The sequence below is a fragment of the Oppia nitens genome, unplaced genomic scaffold (genome assembly GCF_028296485.1).
Source record: "Oppia nitens isolate AA-2021 unplaced genomic scaffold, nextdenovo-longstitch-racon4-pilon3 scaffold12_pilon_pilon_pilon, whole genome shotgun sequence".
NCBI classification, from domain to species: domain Eukaryota; kingdom Metazoa; phylum Arthropoda; class Arachnida; order Sarcoptiformes; family Oppiidae; genus Oppia; species Oppia nitens.
In genome coordinates, this window is record NW_026533191.1 from 1,132,921 (window position 1) to 1,155,000 (window position 22,080).

The 22,080-nt window shown below is 21.0% G+C and overlaps 3 protein-coding genes across 3 annotated transcripts; all 3 read left to right on the top strand.

The window, feature by feature from the left end:
• Positions 1-665: 665 nt before the first annotated feature.
• LOC128956774 (eukaryotic translation initiation factor 2-alpha kinase 1-like) lies at positions 666-7,839 on the top strand. The gene is made up of 4 exons (XM_054302493.1): positions 666-810; positions 1,720-2,224; positions 5,948-6,089; positions 7,777-7,839. Exons 1-4 carry the CDS (start codon positions 666-668, stop codon positions 7,837-7,839), a joined length of 855 nt encoding a protein of 284 aa, XP_054158468.1.
• Positions 7,840-11,926: 4,087 nt separating this feature from the next.
• Positions 11,927-13,609, top strand: LOC128956785 (interferon-induced, double-stranded RNA-activated protein kinase-like). Its single transcript, XM_054302504.1, has 3 exons — positions 11,927-12,086; positions 12,540-13,173; positions 13,603-13,609. The coding sequence occupies exons 1-3, from the start codon at positions 11,927-11,929 to the stop codon at positions 13,607-13,609; spliced, it is 801 nt and encodes a 266-aa protein (XP_054158479.1).
• A 2,430-nt stretch (positions 13,610-16,039) lies between these two features.
• Positions 16,040-18,419, top strand: LOC128955524 (interferon-induced, double-stranded RNA-activated protein kinase-like). Its single transcript, XM_054301201.1, has 3 exons — positions 16,040-16,283; positions 16,545-17,133; positions 18,085-18,419. Exons 1-3 carry the CDS (start codon positions 16,121-16,123, stop codon positions 18,350-18,352), a joined length of 1,020 nt encoding a protein of 339 aa, XP_054157176.1. The 5' UTR covers positions 16,040-16,120; the 3' UTR covers positions 18,353-18,419.
• The last annotated feature ends 3,661 nt before the right edge of the window (positions 18,420-22,080 follow it).

Here is a 22,080-nt window from a genome sequence, read left to right on the forward strand (position 1 = left end):
TAATATGATATAATATTTTATGTATAATTATACCTGTATATATATATATACAGTATATAATCAATTATTTCAATTAGGTTTAAAGTTAAGTGTTTTCTAACATTAACAGTAAATAAATTTTTATAAAAAAAATAAAATTATAATTTATTACATACTTATACTTAAATAATAATAATAATACTATCATATATATTTTAATTGACATATCATATAAAAGTTATTTACTAATTAGTATTGTGTTGTGCTATTGTATTGACAAATATAATAAATACTATAATACTGGTAATCAAGTATTTTATAATTAATATTTGAAATACTTATAAACTTGAAAATAAAATATATATACAGTATAATTTTAGGATATATAGTGTGATATCTCAATATTTATTAAAAGTACTTTTTTTATATTTTTATAAAGTAATTTATTTTTATTAATTATCACTTAATTTTATATTTATTAATAACTAAAAATAAAAAAGTCTATAAAGTATTCAACAATAAAAAAATTAATTTCACTATTTTAATTGTACACTCACATATATATAAATTTCAACTTAAATAATTATATATTATTAATTTTTTAACTAAAATTCTAATTAAATAATAACTCGTAATAATTGAAAGTTATCAAGGGTGATTATTTTTTAAAAAATAAATAATAACTTATGGATTTAGTTATAGATTGCCATCAATTGAACAATGAATTTGAGCCGGTAGATATATTAGGTGCCGGTACATTTGGACAGGTAATTAAAGCTAGATATTTGCCTGATAAACAATTTTATGCAATTAAAGCCATACATTTGGCTGGTAAGTAAAAATTACTTATTATTATTATTAGTATTTACTGTATATTATAGTGTGTTTTTTCTACTAATAAATTACTGTTAATAGGTATATAATTTTTTAAAAATAATATAACAATATAAATTACATGTAATATTAATAAACTAAATGAAATTTAAATGTTTTTTAAAAAAACAATATAATTTAAATATTATTTAATAATAATAATTTATTTAACAATACTCTAAATACTACTGTAAATTTATACATATTAGACTATTTGTTTGTTTTTGAATAAATAAATAAATATATAAAGTGAGGGGACCCAAAATTGATAGACATTTATTAGTAATAATAATGACAACAATTATTTTATTAATTTATATAGTTATATACTGTAGATATATATATATATATATATATATATATATATATATAGTTTTATAAATACTTTATTCAACACCGACTGATAAAATAATAAAATAACTTTTATAGCATAGTTTAAGTGGAAATTTTTTAAATAAATTTTTTTATATATCAAACATGTGTAATATGTTTCATCAGAAACAAAAAAAAGTTTACAAAAAAATTAATAATTAAATATAAATAATTAATTAATAATAACATGATAATTTTTTTTTTAATTTCGCTGATCTAATTTAAATAGAGTTAATGTAATAACTAGTATAATATAAGATAATTTTTTTTAAATAAATTTTAATTTTTGTCTTATTAACAAAATAAATGAGGTTTTTTTAAATAAAATAAATTTAATTTTTATTTATAAACTTAATTTTTAATATAAACTTAATTTTTAATATAAGCTTAATTTTTATATAAATTTAATTACTTAATATAAAAATAATTTTTTATATAAACTTAATTTTTATATAAATTATAATTTTTATATATAATTTAATTTAAAACTAATAGCTAACCAGGATCCTAAATACACGAACCGTGAACTAGAGGTCCTGCATAAAGTTAGCAGTGTGTACCTGGTCAAATATTATTGTTCATGGTCGGAATTATTACCCGACAATAGTCGGGTAACATTCATCCAAATGGAGTTATGTTGGTTTACCCTGAAGGACGGGGTCGACAAAATGCGCCAATACTTTCGGAGACAACCCACGGAAATGTGGCCACCGCTGGGCTACTATATGGCTGTCCAATTGTTCCGGGAACTGCTGACGGGTATTAACTATTTGCATACCCGACAGCCGCCGATTATACATCGGGATATTAAGCCGACAAACATACTGATCCGCGGGTCGGGCTGTTTGCCCGATAGGCCGACATTTGTTAAGATAGCCGACTTTGGACTGGCTATTGAACATCATTATAGGCAACAATCGCATACCAGACATGTGGGCACCGATCGGTATATGGCACCCGAAGTCAATCATGTGACCAAATATACCATTACAGCCGATATGTATAGCATAGGTGTTACCAGTGAGGAACTGTTCAATTATAATGTTAATGATACTAGGTAATATTTTTTTTTAAATTTATAATATTTATGATTTTTTTAAATAATTATAATATTCATAATTTATTTTAAATTTATAATATTTATGATTTTTTACAATATATATTTATGATTTATTTTTTCAATATATATTATTAATGATCTACTTTTTAATTTATAATATTCATGATTTATTATTAAATATTTATAATATTCATGATTTAAAAAAATTATAATATTAATGATTTATTTTTTTAATATATAATATTAATGATTTATTTTTTAATTTATAATATTCATGATTTTATTTTTACCTAATTAAAATATAATTTTATAGTTTAGAAAATAATTTTGAAGACTACATTATCTATAAAGATATTATTGATGTCATCAAAAATCTATTGGAACCATGCAATAGTAATCGTCAATTGTGCCAGGATATACTAGATAATAAAAAATCAACATGGTCATCTGGAAAATTTCTAGATATACTGCCAATTGCTTGTTCATCCATACAATTGGGCCCAGATTATCAATATAATTATCAGGGACAGTTTGTCCAATATTTTTATCAATGCAACTATCAATATTATAAATTAAAATATGGTAAAATATATAATCAAGGAGCTTTTTAACAGCTTTTAATTAATTAATTCAAAAATTATCAAGGTCGACAATTGGATTTAATAAAAAAATTACCATGATGACAATGTTGTAGCTAATATTATTTATAGATTGTAATGGTCATTTTTAAAAAATTAATTAATTAATTGTATGATTGGGCAAATAATTATCAGTCGACTATAATTTTATAATTTTATACAATTTAAAAAAATAGTCGACTGTATATTATATGGCCAATTAAATACAATTAATTAAAAATGACTAATAACAATCTTATTTAATTTACAAAAATTATCTACAACATTGCACATCATGGTCACTAATTTTTAAATAACAACAAATTGTTGACCTTGATTATTAAAAAAAAATAATAGCTATAAATATAACATTTAAAAAAAATAATTTATATCTATTTTATATATTAGTTGATCAATTAGTTAGCTGGCTAAATAAAGTTATTAATAAAATAAACGATATATCATGCCATGATGACAGATCATCATCATCATCGATGACCAGGGTCCAATCATCTATTGATTCAATGAAAAACTATTATAACTATTGGACATCAACCATGGATCAATTTCAATTGAAAACAGATAAATATAAAATATTTTTACGCTATCTACCTGATAAACTATCAATGGATTTTCAAAATCTAACCAAGGAGATTCAACAAAAAGATTACATGATCAAATCAGTTATTAAAAGTTATGGTAACTATTGGCAACGTATCAATAATTTTCTACTAGATATTCAATCAGCAATGGATCTAGTTGAATTATTAGAATATAAATTAGTGTCGGCAATGTATATGTCGGATAGTGAACGGGAAGTTTCGATAATCCGAAAGGAAATTTCCCAGTTTAACGAATATTACGATCAAAATAATTCAAAGATTACTAATCTAACTCAGTCTAGAAATTTTATTAAAAATTTCCTGGATAAAATTCAACAAAAATCCTATGTACCGTTCAATGTTGATTGCGTTGATAATCAAATTAAATTAATAAATTATAGATGGACTAATTGTCAATTGATTATTGAAAAAAGGTTTGGGTTAAATTTATTAATATTTTAGTTACTTAATATTTTAATTAATTAAATTTTTTAGTTACTTAATATTTTAATTAATTAATATTTTAGTTAATTAATATTTTAGTTAATTAATATTTTAGTTAATTAATATTTTAGTTAATTAATATTTTAGTTAATTAATATTTTAGTTAATTAATATTTTAGTTAATTAATATTTTAGTTAGTTAATATTTTAATTAATTAATATTTTAGTTACTTAATATTTTAATTAATTAAATTTTTAGTTACTTAATATTTTAATTAATTAATATTTTAGTTAATTAATATTTTAGTTAATTAATATTTTAGTTAGTTAATATTTTAGTTACTTAATATTTTAATTAATTAATTTTTTAGTTAATTAATTTCTTAGTTAATAAATTAATTTGTTAATTAATTAATTTTTATTATTAATTAATTCATTTTTTATTATTAATTATACATTTTTTGCATCATGGTTGTAATTATAATTTTATTTTTTTATTTTAAAAATGTTATCTTGAAAGAAAATCCTGTTGGACATCTACCATGAACAGTTTTCAAATGAAAACCGATAAACATAAAATATTTTTACGCTATCTACCTGATAAACTATCAATGGATTTTCAAAATCTAACCAAGGAGATTCAACAAAAAAATTATTTTATCAAATCAGTTATTAAAAGTTATGGTAACTATTGGCAACGTATCAATAATTTTCTTGTTGATATTCAATCAGCAATGGATCTAGTTGAATTATTAGAATATAAACTGGTTTCAGCAATGTATATGTCGGATAGTGAACGGGTAGTTTCGATGATCCGGAAGGAAATTTCCCAGTTTAACGAATATTACGATCAGAATAATTCTAGGATTACTAACCTAACACAATCGAGAAATTTTATCAAAAATTTTCTTGATAAAATTCAACAAAAATCTTATGTTCCGTTGAATGTTGTTAGTATTGATAAACAAATTAAATTAATACATGATAGATGGACTAATTGTCAATTGATTATTGAAAAGAGGTAAGGTTAAATTAATTAATTATTTTTATTATTAATTAATTAATTTTTATTGTTAATTAATTATTTTTATTATTAATTAATTAATTTTTATTATTAATTAATTAATTTTTATTTTTAATTAATTAATTTATTATTTTATTAATTAAATAATTATTTATTTTATTAATTAATTAATTAATTATTTTATTAATTAATTAATTAATAATTAGTTTTGTTTTTTTGCATCATGATTCTAATTTTATTTTATTTATTTTTTTATAAAAATTTATCTTGAAAGAAAATCCTGTTTTATAGAATGCTATAAAATTTTACAAAAATATATGAAATATGCAAACATTGAATTACAACTATGGAATCAATTAAAATTACATTTCCTTGAATTCAATACAAAAAGATCATCAAGTATATTATCAGTATGTATTTATTAATTTTTTTAAAATTTTTTTTATATATTTATTAGAATGTAACTAGTTAAATTTTGAACTAAAAATTTTTAAAAATAACTTATTTTTAATTAAAAAAAAATATATATTATTCAGCAAATAGACATAACATTTGGCAACTATAGGCAAACAGTTTTCAAACTGAATTTAATTGGTCAACAATTTCTGAATAAAGCAATCAACTATGATTTGACCATCATAGATTATCGAAATCAGCTAGATGATTCCCATAGATATTTCGATGAATTTTTTAGATCACCAAGTAACAATAATGTTGATAATGTACGCTATACTAACAATATGAAAGTGAAATTGCATGCACTATGCAAATTTGAATTGCAATTGAAAAATAAGATACGTAAAATCTACAATATCAATTTTAATCAAAATAATAATAATAATAATAAATCAATTTTAATCGACCAACAACAATTAGATAATTCAAATAATAATGATGATGATGCTAATAATAATAATGAAAATAGTAATGATAATAATTTTGATTGTAATAGTTCACCATTTTTAAATTTAACTAGCTACTTTGGCGATATTATCGACTATGTAGATAATGATACCAGTTTTTTTCCATTGTGTTTGGATAATACTATCGATAAATTAGACAATAGTGCTGATGAATACGATGACATAAAATTGATTGATCAAATGTGGACAGCAATTGTAATAATAAACCTAAAACTAGTAACTGTAAGTATAGTATCAAAATTATTATTTATTTAAATAATAATACAATATATATATATATATAAAAGGGGTTTTCATATATTTAGCACATGCGGTTTTTGCTATAATTCTTAAATGGTGTGAGATATATTAATTTTGTAAAAAATGTATTAAAATATGATTTACGCGTGATATTATAAAACATTAAATTTTTAATTTTGATCACGTGATCATATTTATTTTGGGATGTTTGCAAACCACTATGTCAGAACCTAATCTATAAATGATAGAATAAAATTTCAATTATATTTTTGTAAAGCTTACATTGAAAATTTATGGAAAGAAAGAATTTTTAAAATTGGTCGAAGAATAAAATTTTTATGGTTTTTCAAACTTGTGGAATAACACATTATATAAAATAGTCAAAAATAAAATGACGTTATTTATGGATAGTAGACACTAATTAGATAAAGATTTTAATACTATTACTTATTCTAAAAACAAAATTTTTTTATGTCGAATATTTTTTTAGATATTCAAATTACAATAAAAAGCACAACATAGTAATTCGATAATGTAATTTGTAATTAAATTTTATTATTTTAAAAAATATTCGACATAAAAAAATTTTGTTTTTAGAATAAGTAATAGTATAAAAATCTTTATCTAATTAGTGTCTACTATCCATAAATTACGTCATTTTATTTTTGACTATTTTATATAATGTGTTATTCCACAAGTTTGAAAAACCATAAAAATTTTATTCTTCGACCAATATTAAAAATTTTTTCTTTCCGTAAATTTTCAATGTTAGCTTTACAAAAATATAATTGAAATTTTATTCTATCATTTATAGATTAGGTTCTGACATAGTGGTTTGCAAGCATCCCAAAATAAATATGATCACGTGATCAAAATTAAAAATTTAATATTTAATAATATCACGCGTAAATCATATATTAATACACTTTTTACAAAATTAATATATCTCACTCCGTTTAAGAATTATAGCAAAAACCGCATGTGCTAAATATATGAAAAACCCTTTTATATATATATATATATATATATTTAATTTTAAGCATATCATATAATAAGAAAATTATAGGAATTTTTTTTAATAATGTTTGTTTTATAGAAAAATATTTTTTATAAAAAAATAACTATACAATAAAAACAATAACAATAATAATCAATAGTAATAGTAATCTTAATAATAATAATTATATTATTATAAATTTTAATAATTATATTATTATATTATTATAAATTTTAATAATTATATTATTATAAATTTTAATAAAAATATTAATATCTATCACACAGTAGATCAAGTGGACAGTAATTAGACTGACCACCCATACAGGTGCCACCTGTATCATACAGGAAACAAGGGTTACATACAGGCGACAGGAAAGGGGTTAACCTGTATAATGTATTATACAGGTTTGATAAACTATAAAACTGTAATGCAATACGATATTACTTTTGATATACTGTACATTCGTTTCATTACTTGTTATTAATTATCATCAAATTATGGCATCAAAATCTAAAAGAGTTTTAAATTCATTTCAAGAAAATTGGTTGAAAATTAGTGAATACAAAAATTGGTTACAAAAAAGTGATGATTTAACCGCATTTTGTGGTTATTGTAAAAACTCATTTACTATCAAATATGAAGGTATATTTGCAATTAAGACACATTTGTCATCCAATCGACATAAAACTAGTGCCCAATCGGTAAATATGTGTCAATCATTAAATAAATTTGTGACCAAAGTTTCTACGGATGAAAAATCATTAGCTATTTGTGATCTATGTTTTATCTATCATTTAATATCACACAATTTAAGTTCAATCGTTCAAGTTATTGCAGTGTTAAACTAATAAAAACTGTAATAAAAGACTCTAATATTGTCAAACAACTTCAATGTGGTCGGACAAAAATGGAGGGCATAGCGGCTAACATTTTATGTCAACTATCAATTGATAAGCATTTAAATGTTGTTATAAATGCAAGTGATGCATCAAATAAAGGAAATATTAAATATTTTCCTATTGTTATTCAATATTTTTGCATTGAAAATAGTATACAAAATTTTATACTCGATTTCTATGAAGATAGTAATGAAACTTCAATTGCTATATACAAGACAATAACCGAATGTATGTCAAAAAATAAATTACAATTAAATCAAATTAAAGCATTTACTGCTGATAATGCTTCAGTAAATTATGGTAAACACCAATCAGTTTATAAAAACTTTATTGACCGAAACAATTATTTAATAAAAGCAAATTGTAACTGTCATGTTTTAAATAATACAATAAAATTTGCGATAAATAAATTAAATTTTGATGTCAAAAACCAGCTAAACCATTGGAAAGGCTAAAAAGTTGTTATGATTTTTGTGATATTGAATTTGAGAAACTTAAAAAGCATGTAACGACAAGATGGCTAACATTATATCCAGCAGTTACTAGACTTATTGATCACATCCAACAACTTAAAGCCTACTTCATAGCCTTGGGTACGGATGATTGTTATCAAATTATTTGGGATTTTGTGTGGTCAGACAACTGTAATACAATAACCATTAATGAGCTGTATTTACATTTTTCATCTCATTTAATGAAATTATTTTTTGATAATATTAAGTTATTAGAAAAAAGCGATACCAATGCTACAAATCTAATAGATATTATGAGTAAATTGAAAACACAATTAAAAAATAGATTAGATAATAAATTTTTTAGTATTTTTGAGAGATAATATAACAAAATTAAATATTAATGATAAAAATGAATTTATTAATAATTGTAAAGTTGTTTACACACGTGCAATTCAATATTTGTGTAATCATTTTGATTTTAATGAATCACCGTATCTTTTATTTTCAAAATTAAATTTGGATCAAAATTTAAATTATGATAATATTGTTAATATAGCAAAAATAATGAATATTGATGTTAATTTTGATGATATTTTTGATGAAATTAATTTATTTAATGTTTATTTAAATAAACTTGATTATAACATCAAGTCATTAAATAATATTAAAATTTATTGTAACATATTTTCAAATATTAATTTACCTAATTTACTTAAAATTATTGAATCAATATTATGTATAGCAATTAGTAATGATTTTGTTGAGCGAACATTCAATTTAATGAGAAAAGTATTAAGAGATGAGAGATCTCATATGAATTTACAATTAATTAAATCAGAGATTTGTATTAAAACAAATTTTTCATTAAATTGTCAAGAATTTTATGATTATATAAAAGATAATAATGCTATACTGAAATCTGTAAAAAATTGGAAAAATTAATAAAATATATTTAATTTTAATTAATATCTATAATTATTTATACAGGTTAAAATACAGGTTTGAATAAAATATATACAGGAATATATAGGTTAAATATATAAAAATCTTATGGTTATACAGGATATTAATAAAAATGGGTGGTCAGTCTAACAGTAATTGTGGTAATAAACCTAAAACTAGTAGCTGTATGTATAATATTAAAATTATTATTAATATTATTTATAATAATAATGTTTAATTTATTGTAAATTTTAATATAGGTTGTTTCTTGTAATTTTTTGGATTTTACCCAAAAATAAAAACAATACAATAATTTATTAATAATTTATAAAAAAAAATTATATTATGATTACTGATAATACTAATAATATTTAATTTTGTTTTTCAATAATAAACTAATCATGTTTTTTTATTATATAAATATTTCATTAACAAATTTTAATCTGAAATTTTTAAGATTAACTAATCATTTATCTAAAAAACAATAATAAATTATATGTAGAAATTTATTGTTAAAAAATATTTTTTATAATTATTTATTATTTGTTTAATTTTTATTTGTTAGAAAAGATAATATTGAGAAAAAAATGTTAATAATATTAAATTAAAATTGTAAATAAAATTTCATTTTATATTAATTTGATATTCAATTGGCTAATCAATTAGTTATAAATCTATTCAAAACAAAAAATGTTTGCAACAAATAAGTGGTCGATGTTTCAAAAATAATGGCTGATTTCGGTTATTCAACAACAATGGGGGGTAAGTCGGGTCTCAATTATACGGCAATTAATATAATACCCGTAAACATATTGATGCCACAAATCACTGAACAGTTAGCTATGGATTTCATGGATCTGGTCTATGAAATCGGTGGTACTATTGGTATGTGGATCGGCATATCTATCCTAACTAGTAGTCAACTAATCATATATATATATATATACATTAAATATATTTAAATATATATATATAAATATAAATAATTTAAATAAAAATTATGTTTGAATAGATTTATTATATAAAACGTATATTTAAAAAAAAAACTTTTACTTAATTAGTAAAAATAATTAAATGCTATAAAAAAATTATTATTTTTATTTATACTAATTTTTATGGAAATTATATGAATTTCTTTACAATTCAGCATAAAATTACTGTTTATTTTTTTTAAAATATAAATTTAATTTTTATCTAATAGTAACTTTACTATTATATATATATTTAAATATAATTGTAATGTTTAATGTTATTTCCTAATTAAAATAATTATCATTTTTGTCTATTGGGTGTCACTGCTGTATAATATATAAATACTATACAATAATTTATTTGTAATTTATAATAATTAATATAAATTGTATATATTTATAATAAATACAATAATAGTTTTTTTAAAAAGTGATTAATATTTTCTTAAATAATTATATGTTTTAATAAAATTTTTATATATTCAAAACTAGTCAAACTACTGATTAAAAACTATTAAAGTAATAATTATAATATTATTATTAATATACATTAAAAATAGTGATTTTTAAAAATTTTTATTTACATTATGTAATTTGTATTTATATTTTGATAATATTTATTGGAAACAATAATTTAGAACTTTTATAATAATTATTATTATAAATATACAGTAAATATATATATATATATATATATATAAACTAAAATTCATAACTAATATACAGTATATATATATATATATATTAATACTAATTAATACTGACATTAATTATTTAAAAAAAATTTTTTATCAATTACTTTATTTTTATTTATAATTCTCATAATTTAAAAACTATTTTGTTTTCTATTTATTTATTTTCAATATTATTGTTATTATTTTTACAGATTTTATTTAATTAAGAATATTTTTAATTAATTACTAAACATATCTTTGAATTTTTTTTTAATAATTTTCTTAAAGATTTTTTTTTTAAACTGTAATTTATTTTATTTTTTAATTTTCTTTAACAAATATAAATTTGTTTATTTTAGTTATATTAAAAATATTTTTTTTATTGATATATATTATAAATATATTTAAAAATATATATTCTATTAATTAAATAATATTTTTTAATAAATATACAGTAATAAACAAAACTTAAGTTATAAATAATAAATAATACTTTTATTTTTGTTCATTAAAAAATGAAAACAATATTTTATTACAATTATTATTAATAAGACAATAATCTTACAAAAAAATAAAATAAAAGATAACTGTCCAGGGTAACCATTATTATATTTTTTTTTGTTTATTGTTTAATAATAATTTTTTTATTACATTATCACATTAATCAGTATATACTTTAAATTATTTATTTTTTAAATGGTGCAATATATATTTATTTTATTAATTATTACTATTTTGTTAAATAAATTTTTTTTTTTTAAATTATAAACAATTTAATAATATTTTATTTTATTTTATTTACTATAATTATGCTTTTAATAAAATATTAACACATAATAATAATAATAATAATGTCTGATAGTAGGCCAATAAAACAAACTGGCCGTTTCAATAAATACTATAAGATAATAGGGCCTGAACTGGGAACGGGAGGTTTCGGTACAGTCTATATGGTATCGTATAGACATTTTCCCAGCAAACGGTTTGCTGTTAAAGTATCCAAAAAAACATGTAAGTGTATGATATACAGTATATATATGATAATATTAAAAATAAAAAATAATATACAATATTATATATATATATATATATATTTATACATTATTTACCAGGGTTAAACAAGGTTTTGGATTTTTCGGGGGGGGGGGGGGGATTGGTGTCTAGAGTGGGGTCAACTTACAAAATTCTCGAAAAAATCTTGGGGATGGGGTCTAGGGGTGGGGTGTAGACTATTAATTCATTTATAAACTGAATATTTTTTGATTTTAAATTTAAATTGACCCCCCCCCCCCTCTCTTCAAAAAAAAAATCCAAAATTAATATGCGGGAGGGGGTCTAGAGATAATTCCTCAAAAAAAAATTCCTAAAATTCCCGAATATTCCTAATGTAAATTCCATACACCCCCGCCTACCCACTTGTTTAACCTTGATTCAATTGCATATTTTTTTTAAAAAAAAAATTAGTTGATAAAGATACATGTCTAAATCAATTGGAAATGGAGATCAAACACTGGGCTACTATTGATAGCGACTATTTTGTCAGATACCGGAGCTCATGGATAGAGACGGCTACTAATGCTAATACTACTATTCGTTCACTATTGCCAGCTTGTATTAGCCCCAGTAGTGAGCGGCACCTGTATCGCCAATACATCGAAATGGACTGGTGTTGGTTTACACTGTTTGATGTTATCCGAAAAATGTCCGATCATTTCAAACGTGATACCCGTAAACTGTGGCCATTGTTAGGCTATATAATGGCTGCGGAACTGTTCGATGAGATACTACAGGCGCTAAACTATTTGCATACCTGTGCAGCAGTACTAATACATCGTGATATTAAACCCAGGAATATACTGATTAGACAAAAATCTAGTGGAACACCGTTTGTTAAGATAGGCGATTTTGGACTGGTAGTCACCGCCCAGCCATCTGATAATTCTAGTACTAGTGCACAGTTAGGTATTGCCGGAACGCCTGGTTATATGGCACCCGAAGTCCTGTTAGGAGGCGGTGGTGGCTATACTACCAAATCGGATGTCTATAGTTTAGCTGTTATGGCTATCGAAATGTTTAATATGAATTTAGCTACTTATAAGTATTGTTTGATTTTGATTTTTTTTAAATTTTTATTTAGGGGTGATCAACATATTACGTTTGCATTTAAAGGGGTGGGGTGGCCAAAGCGAATTGTTGTGAACGAGGGGGCGGGGGAGGGGTAGAGACTTTATGAACGTTTTCATTTGAATAGTATTTTATTTTTTTTTGTGGTGGGGGGGGGGTTAGCAGTTAGGGATATGCTAGATGTAATTTTTTTAAAATGACTACATTGGAACAATTAGGGGAGGGCGGGGGTCTGTATTTTTTCTAAAAAAGTGCGAACGTAATATGTGAGCAGTCCCTTATATATATATATTAAAATTTATCATGATAAATTTTTTTAAAAATTTTATTTATAGATTGCAAACTGATTCAACTAATAGTTTAATGTATGATAATTTGTATAAAATTTTGGCTAAAATGTTAGATCATAATACAATGGATAGATTTACATGTCAAATGGTACTGGCTAATAAAACTAAATGGCACCTATCTATCAGTGATATTAGACAACTAATTGCAAATAATATTGATATTAATAATCAAAAATATGATTATAACAGTGAATTTATACAATATTATCTAAAAGATAAATATCATTGTTATAATTTACAATACAGTATGTATTTAAATATATATATATATTAATTAATTTTTGTTTTTTGAAATAATATTATTGTGTATAATAATTAATTAATATTATTGTGTATAATAATTAATTAATATTATTGTTTATAATAATTAATTAATATTATTGTTTATAATAATTAATTAATATTATTGTTTTATAATAATTATTAATATTATTGTTTTATAATAATTATTAATTTATAGTTTATAATAATTATTAATATTCTAGTTTATAATAATTATTAATTTATAGTTTATAATAATTAGTAATTTATAGTTTATAATAATTATTAATATTATAATTTATAATTATTAATATTATAATTTATAATAATTATTAATATTATAATTTATAATAATTATTAATATTCTAGTTTATAATAATTATTAATTTATAGTTTATAATAATTAGTAATTTATAGTTTATAATAATTATTAATATTATAATTTATAATAATTATTAATATTATAATTTATAATAATTATTAATATTATAATTTATAATAATTATTAATATTATAATTTATAATAATTATTAATATTATAATTTATAATAATTATTAATATTCTAGTTTATAATAATTATTAATTTATAGTTTATAATAATTAGTAATTTATAGTTTATAATAATTATTAATATTATAATTTATAATAATTATTAATATTATAATTTATAATAATTATTAATATTATAATTTATAATAATTATTAATATTATAATTTATAATAATTATTAATATTATAATTTATAATAATTATTAATATTATAATTTATAATAATTATTAATATTCTAGTTTGTAATAATTATTAATATTATTGTTTTATAATAATTATTAATATTATTTGTTATTATAGTTGTATTACTAGTTTATTACTAATAAATTAATGATATTTTTTTAATATAAATATTTTATAGATAATTCAATAGACATTGTTAGCAGACAATTGAACATTGATAGACAAACTGCAGCAAAACATATTGGTATTACTGATATTTAAATAATATTATAATATATTATATATATTTTTAAAATATCCTATAAATAAATAAAATTGTAAATTATTTAATTAATTTATTAGGTATACTATTTTGTAGTTAAATTAATTTCTTTTTGATAGACTATCAATTTGTTTTAAGTTATTTTTATAAAATAAATAAAATAAAAAGTTTTCCATGTTTTTTTTAATAATAACTAAATTTAAATTGAAATGTTAAATGTATTATATGATTATAAAAAGTTTTAAAACAACAATAAAAATAAATATAAATAAATACAATTTTTATTAATATTATTAATTTTACTAAATTATACATATACTGTATGTTAAAATAAAATAAGTTTTATTTTATCATACATTATATGTAATACATATTATTTATAATTATATAAACTGTATTAACGATATCATAATACAGTTATATATATAATAGTAATTTATTTGTTTTATTATCTGTACTTTGAAATTAATAAAATACTTACCTAAAATAATAATAATAATACCAGTAATATACAGTATTATATTACTTAAGTAAAATTTTTTAATTATCTTATATATATATATATATATATATATATATATATATATAGCAATATGCAGGTAATCTTTTAGTACTTATAAAAAACTTAGTAACAGTATATTTGTTTACAATTAAAAAACTATTTTATTTACCAAAAAAAAATAAATAATTAAATAATAAGTAAATATGTTTACAAATCAAATAATGTTGTTTTCAACTTATTATTTTTTTTTGATAAATATTTTGTTGATCAAATTAATTTAATTATTTTCGTTATTATACTATTTAGTTTAATATAATAATATCTTTTATAGTTATAATTATTTTATAAATATATATATATATATATATATATAATAGATTCAATGTAAAATTGATAATGATATTAATAAATAAATAATAAAAACTGTATACAGTTTTATATACCTGTTTTATAAAACTAATAACTTATGTGCAAATTTCATTTATATAAATGATAAATTGTTGATAATAAAATACTTATATAAAATTATTTATCAATAATTTATTATATAGTTATTTGCTTATCATATAAGTGTCTATCCCACAATATAAATTTTTTTGTTATTGATAAAAAATGTATTACATTAGTTAACAACAACAAAAATTTTTTAACTCAAGTGTTTTAATAGTAATAATAATTTTATTATTAGTCTTTTCAACAAAAAAAAATTTAATAAATTAATTTTGCTTACGTGTATAATCAAAAACACAAATTATACAAAAAAAAATGATAATATTAATTTAAATATATTAATTAATTTTTTTTATTTAAATATGGCTAGTGATGATGATGAACTTAATAAAATCGACACATTGGATGGTCGATATAAATGTGAATTTACAATTAAAAAACTAATTGGCCAAGGTGCTTTTGGTAAAGTTTATATTGTCAAACATAATGTCGATGAAAAACAGTATGCTATAAGAAAAATAAAAGGTTTGGTTAAATAAATAAATAAATAATAATTATATTTATTTAAATTTTTATATAAAATTTTTATATACTAATTATTGTTGATTGTTGATTAATTAAAAGTTATTATTATAAATATATTTAATATATATATATATATATATAGAAATCAAAAAAATAATTGTCTAAACATTTATATTTATTTAATATTTATATATATATAAAACAAAAATAAAATTAATTAATTATTTAAAATATTTAATAAACTTATATATATTTTTTAAGTTGATGGCCGTAATGCCGGTGTCAACCAGTATGTAACCAAAACTATTAGAGGCCTACAAACATGGGCTCAATTGGCCGACAATAATAGTATTGTCGAGTTTTTCGGGGCCTGGTTTGAATGGTCGGCCAATAATAAAGAGAGGCCACAATTGATTTATTACATACAAACCGAATTGTGTTGGTTTTCATTGGCCGATGTTTTCGGTAAAATGAGACATACATTCGGTAGACAACCGTCACAGTTGTGGCCAGTTGTCGGCTATTTTATGGCCGCGGAATTATTCCGTGAAATATTGGAAGCACTGGACTATTTGCATACCGGCAGTCAACCGGCAATCATACACCGGGATATCAAACCTACCAATATATTGATACGTCAGCACCCGGTCGGCCGGTTCGTAAAAATCGGTGATTTCGGCCTATCGAAAGAACATCCGGAACAGTCGATGTCACATTCGCAAAATGTCGGCACCGATAAGTTTATGGCACCTGAAGTCAAACGTAGCCGAAAATATGGTACCAAAGCCGATATCTATAGTCTGGGTATGGTCAATGTTGAACTGTTCAATATGGATGTCAATAGGTTTAGGTAGGTGCTGCTGCTGCTGCTGCTGCTGCTGCTTAGATATGTAATTTGAATAATAGTATATAATGTACTAACAAAAATAAAAATGTTAGCATGCTAATTTTTTGTGTGTTTGTTTGTTAAGTATTAAACTAAATATAATTATTATAAGTTTAGCTAGGTGCTAGATGTAATTTAGTAATACTAGTTAATTAAAATGTTAGCATGCTAATTTTGTTTGGTTGTTTGTTAAGTATTAAAATATTTATAATTTTTAAGTTTAGCTAGGTGCTAGATGTAATTGAATTATACTAAATATAAATTGTTAGTTTTTTCCACAACAACAACAACAACAAAAATGTTAGCATGCTAATTTTTGGTTGTTTGTTAAGTATTAAACAAAATATAATTTTTAAGTTTAGCTAGGTGCTAGATGTAATTTAGTAATACTAGTTAAAAAATGTTAGGTTTTTTCTATAAAACAATGTTAGCATGGTAATTTTTTGTTTGTTTGTTTGATAAATATTAAACTAAATATAATTTTTAAGTTTAGCTAGGTGCTAGATGTAATTGAATTATACTAAATATAAATTGTTAGTTTTTTCCACAACAACAACAACAACAAAAATGTTAGCATGCTAATTTTTGGTTGTTTGTTAAGTATTAAACTAAATATAATTTTTAAGTTTAGCTAGGTGCTAGATGTAATTTAATTATACTAAGTATAAATTGTTAATTTTTTCTATAAAAAAATGTTAATTATCATGCTAATAAAGCTTATAAATTATAAAGTTTAGGTAGGTGCTAAATGTAATTTAGTACTAGTACTACTAAAATAATACTAAATATAAAATGTTAGGTTTTTCAAAAAAAATATTAGCATGCTATTTTGTTTGTTTGTTAATTATTAATTAAAACTAAATAATTTTAATATTAATTAATAATCAATAATATTGTTTTTATTTTTATCTATAGTAAACAAACAATTGTCGATAATAAACTGGGTAGACTGTATAAAATCATGTACGACCTAATTGTTAACCAACAAAACGGATCGAGTGATAGTAGGATGTCGTGTAGGGAACTGTTAGCCGATAAACCCAATTGGTATCTAAACTGTATGGACATTGTCGATGATATACACCAGATAATTGATATGGAAAATAGCATGAATTATGATTACCATGATAATTTTGTTGAATATTTTGTTCAGGCTAAATTTTGTTATTACAACAATTGTTAGCTGTCAATAATTGATCAAGTAACCATTAATTAATAATAATAAATAAATAATATTATTTTTGACCAATTTCAAATTACTATTAATATATTTATTATTAATTATAATATACACTTTGAAATATATATATATAAATATATATATATATATAAATAAAATTTATTGTTATATATATATATATATATATATATATATATGTTTGACCATCGATGGTAACAATAAGGATAATTGATAACAACAACAATAACTAATCAATTGCTTAACGTTTTAGTTAAACATTTGTTTGTAATTTTATATATATAAAAATAAAATCAATTAATTATATTTAATAAATTTAAACAATAATAACAAAATAAAAACGTGAACTTAATTATTATTGAACAATGATTTTTTAAATATATATATTAATTAGTTATTAATTAGTTTAAAAGTTTAGATAAGTTATTTAAATTGTAATAAAGTAATAATAAAAAAAGTAAAATTCCGTTAAAACAAAAAAAAAATTTGTATGAATTTTACAATTATATGATTTTTAAAATTAATTAATAAACAAAAATATGTTAGAAATAGTGACAATAATTATCATTATCACCACAATTGTCTTCAATGTTGTTATTGATTGTTATGATAATAATAATAATACCACTACAGTGTCGCCAATTGGTGGTCAGCAACTGTGCGACTCTACAAATATGATGACCACCAGTGATGGTAACAAATACTTCACGGGTTTTAAACTATTGAAAAAATTGGATCTAATCGGTGATGAAAATAATAATAATAATAATATATTCAAAGCTAACTATTGGCTAACTAACGGTACGATTGACATTGAAATCAATATAACCATCGATGATGATGATGATGGTCATCATTATCGTAACATACATGTGCCCAATCAACTATTGAAACCGTATAGTAGTCCAGTACTATCGGATGTATTGTATTATACTAACTATTATATAGCTGGTCAATCACTATCATCAATGGTAAACAATGGGACACTATTTCGGGCAATTTGTGAGACATATAAAAATGTAATCAAAAAATTAGTTAATACTATACATACTGTAGTTTTTTTTATTATAATAATAATAATAATTATTATTATTATTAAGTTAACAACTAATCAAACTTATATCGCTTGTTCATCGGGTGGTCATCATCTGGTTGTAGACCTAACTGATCCCATGTTATCTGTCGACACCAACAACAACAACAACAATAGTCTACTGATATTTAGTCCGACAGCTAACTATCCAAACAATTATTTGCTAATTATGTACAAAACAAACCGTTTGTTGTTTCAATTGATTGAATTTGATTTGATAGACAATAGTCTATCGGTTAGACTATTGAACGAAACTGACTGTCCTATCGATGACAAACAGATCGACAACAATCTGATGGGACAACCGACGTGTAAATTACCGCAATTTGTCAAAGATATAGCTAATAGTAGGCTAACCATAGATAATATGTTGAACCAATTGGTCAGTATTATGGACTATCGGATCAATGATAAAGACATGGGTCATGTCCTATGGTTTGTTATAGACGGTCGACCCATGTATTGCTTTACAACGGAAGGTCAGCCACTGTCTGAACAGGTATTTCTTGAGAGAGAGAGAGAGAGAGAGAGAGAGAGACCCAATAGTATAGCAAAAAAAATGTTATAAATTGTTTTTTTTAGTAATTTTTATTAAATAATAATTAATTATTATGTTTGTTTGTTGTATAACATTAGTGTTATTCAATAGGAAATCTCATCAAATCAATAACTATCGACTGTTTAGCCATCGATGACGACGACCCAAAACAAACAGTCTATCATATTATCAAAATAGTCATATTTTTGCTATTGTTTTTCGGTTTGGCCATCATTTTGGCCATTATTGTCGTAGGTTTTATCATTGTTTATCAACAAAAACTATCGGTTCAGACCCTATCGGTTAGTCGATCCCAATCGGGTAGTAATCGTAGTTACGGTGACGATGTATTGAAACCTAAATCCATTCAATCCATTAAAACGGTCGACAGTCGCGATGTTGTTGTCGTCGGCAGTCATTAGTCATCAATAGTAGAGACCTGTTAACCGATCCGATTGATTAACTGATGGGTTTCAGACAATTATTTAAATATATTTTTGTTTATAATTATTAATATATAACTATATAATAGTTTGCTATTTATTTATTTTTTAATTATTAAGATTAGTAATTATTAACTAATAGTTCAGACAATTATTTAAATATATTTTTTAAGAAAAAAATATTAATATATAACTATTTAATAGTTTTTAGTTATTTTTTATTAGTAGTAAATATTAACTAATGATTTCAGACAATTAATTAAATATTTTTTTGAATATTGATATATAACTATATAATAGTTTTTATTTTTTATTATTAGTAGTCAATATTAACTGATGGTTTAAACAATTATTTAAATAATTTTTTTTATTTAAATATTAATATATAACTATATTATAGTTTTTATTTATTTATTTTTTCAATTATTATTATTAGTAGTAAATATTAACTAATGATTTCAGACAATTAATTAAATATTTTTTTGAATATTGATATATAATTATATAATAGTTTTTATTTATTTATTTTTTTTAAAAATTATTATTATAATTAAATAATTGAATGTTTGATGAATGTGTTTATAATTTTTTGTTTTTTTTTTGTTGGATAGTACTCTATAACAGGTTTTAATATACAATTTTATCTATAAATAAAAAAAAGTTATAATTGAGTAGTTAATACTATTTATTTTTTTTTTATTTCTAAACAAATAATACTTACTTATCATACAGTTGACTAAAAATTTTTCATAAAACATATGTTTAACTATTTAATTAAAATACATTATTATAATACATTATATTAGTATCGATGGCATCATAAATAAAAAACTAAATTTTTTTTATAAATACCGTATACTTGTATCTAATATTATATTGAATATAAGTTAAGAGACTAATAGACATACTGTGTAGGGGTTGAGCCCATCATTGTATACAATATAAAATCAGTAATCATTATCTCATTTATTAGACAACAACAACTACAACATTGCCAACAACTAAGACATTGATAGTTAAATCTCTGTATTTATATATATATATTTGTATTTAAACAATGTTGAAAACATAGCCATGTACTTAATTATACAATATATACAGTATATATATATATATATATATATATATCTATACTTTATACTGTAAATATATAGTACTACCTAATATTAAGCACCGGTAGCTTAAATGGCATTATGACCACTTTGCACTAAGTGTGGTTACAGTTTCACTGATAATTTTTTTTTTTTTTAAAATCAAATACATTAAAAGTATATATATATATATATATAATATTTAGTATAATTTTTAACTATAAAAAATATGTTTGATATAAAATATAAAACCAAAAAATTAGTTAAATATTTTTTTTTGTATATACTATGATAATAATAAAAAATCATCAGTAGTTATAGTAATAGTTTAGCAATGGGTGTTAAACAAAAATAATACCTACAAATGTATTATTATTTTTGTTATTTGTTTGATAAAAAAAATAACAGTTGTTTTTATTTTAGTTTTTAAAAAATAAGTAATGACAACATAAATACTATCTCTATATTTTGTGTGTGTGTTTATTTGTAACAATTTGTTTTATGTGTATAACTTATTTATATACAGAATATTCTGTACACATTTTTTT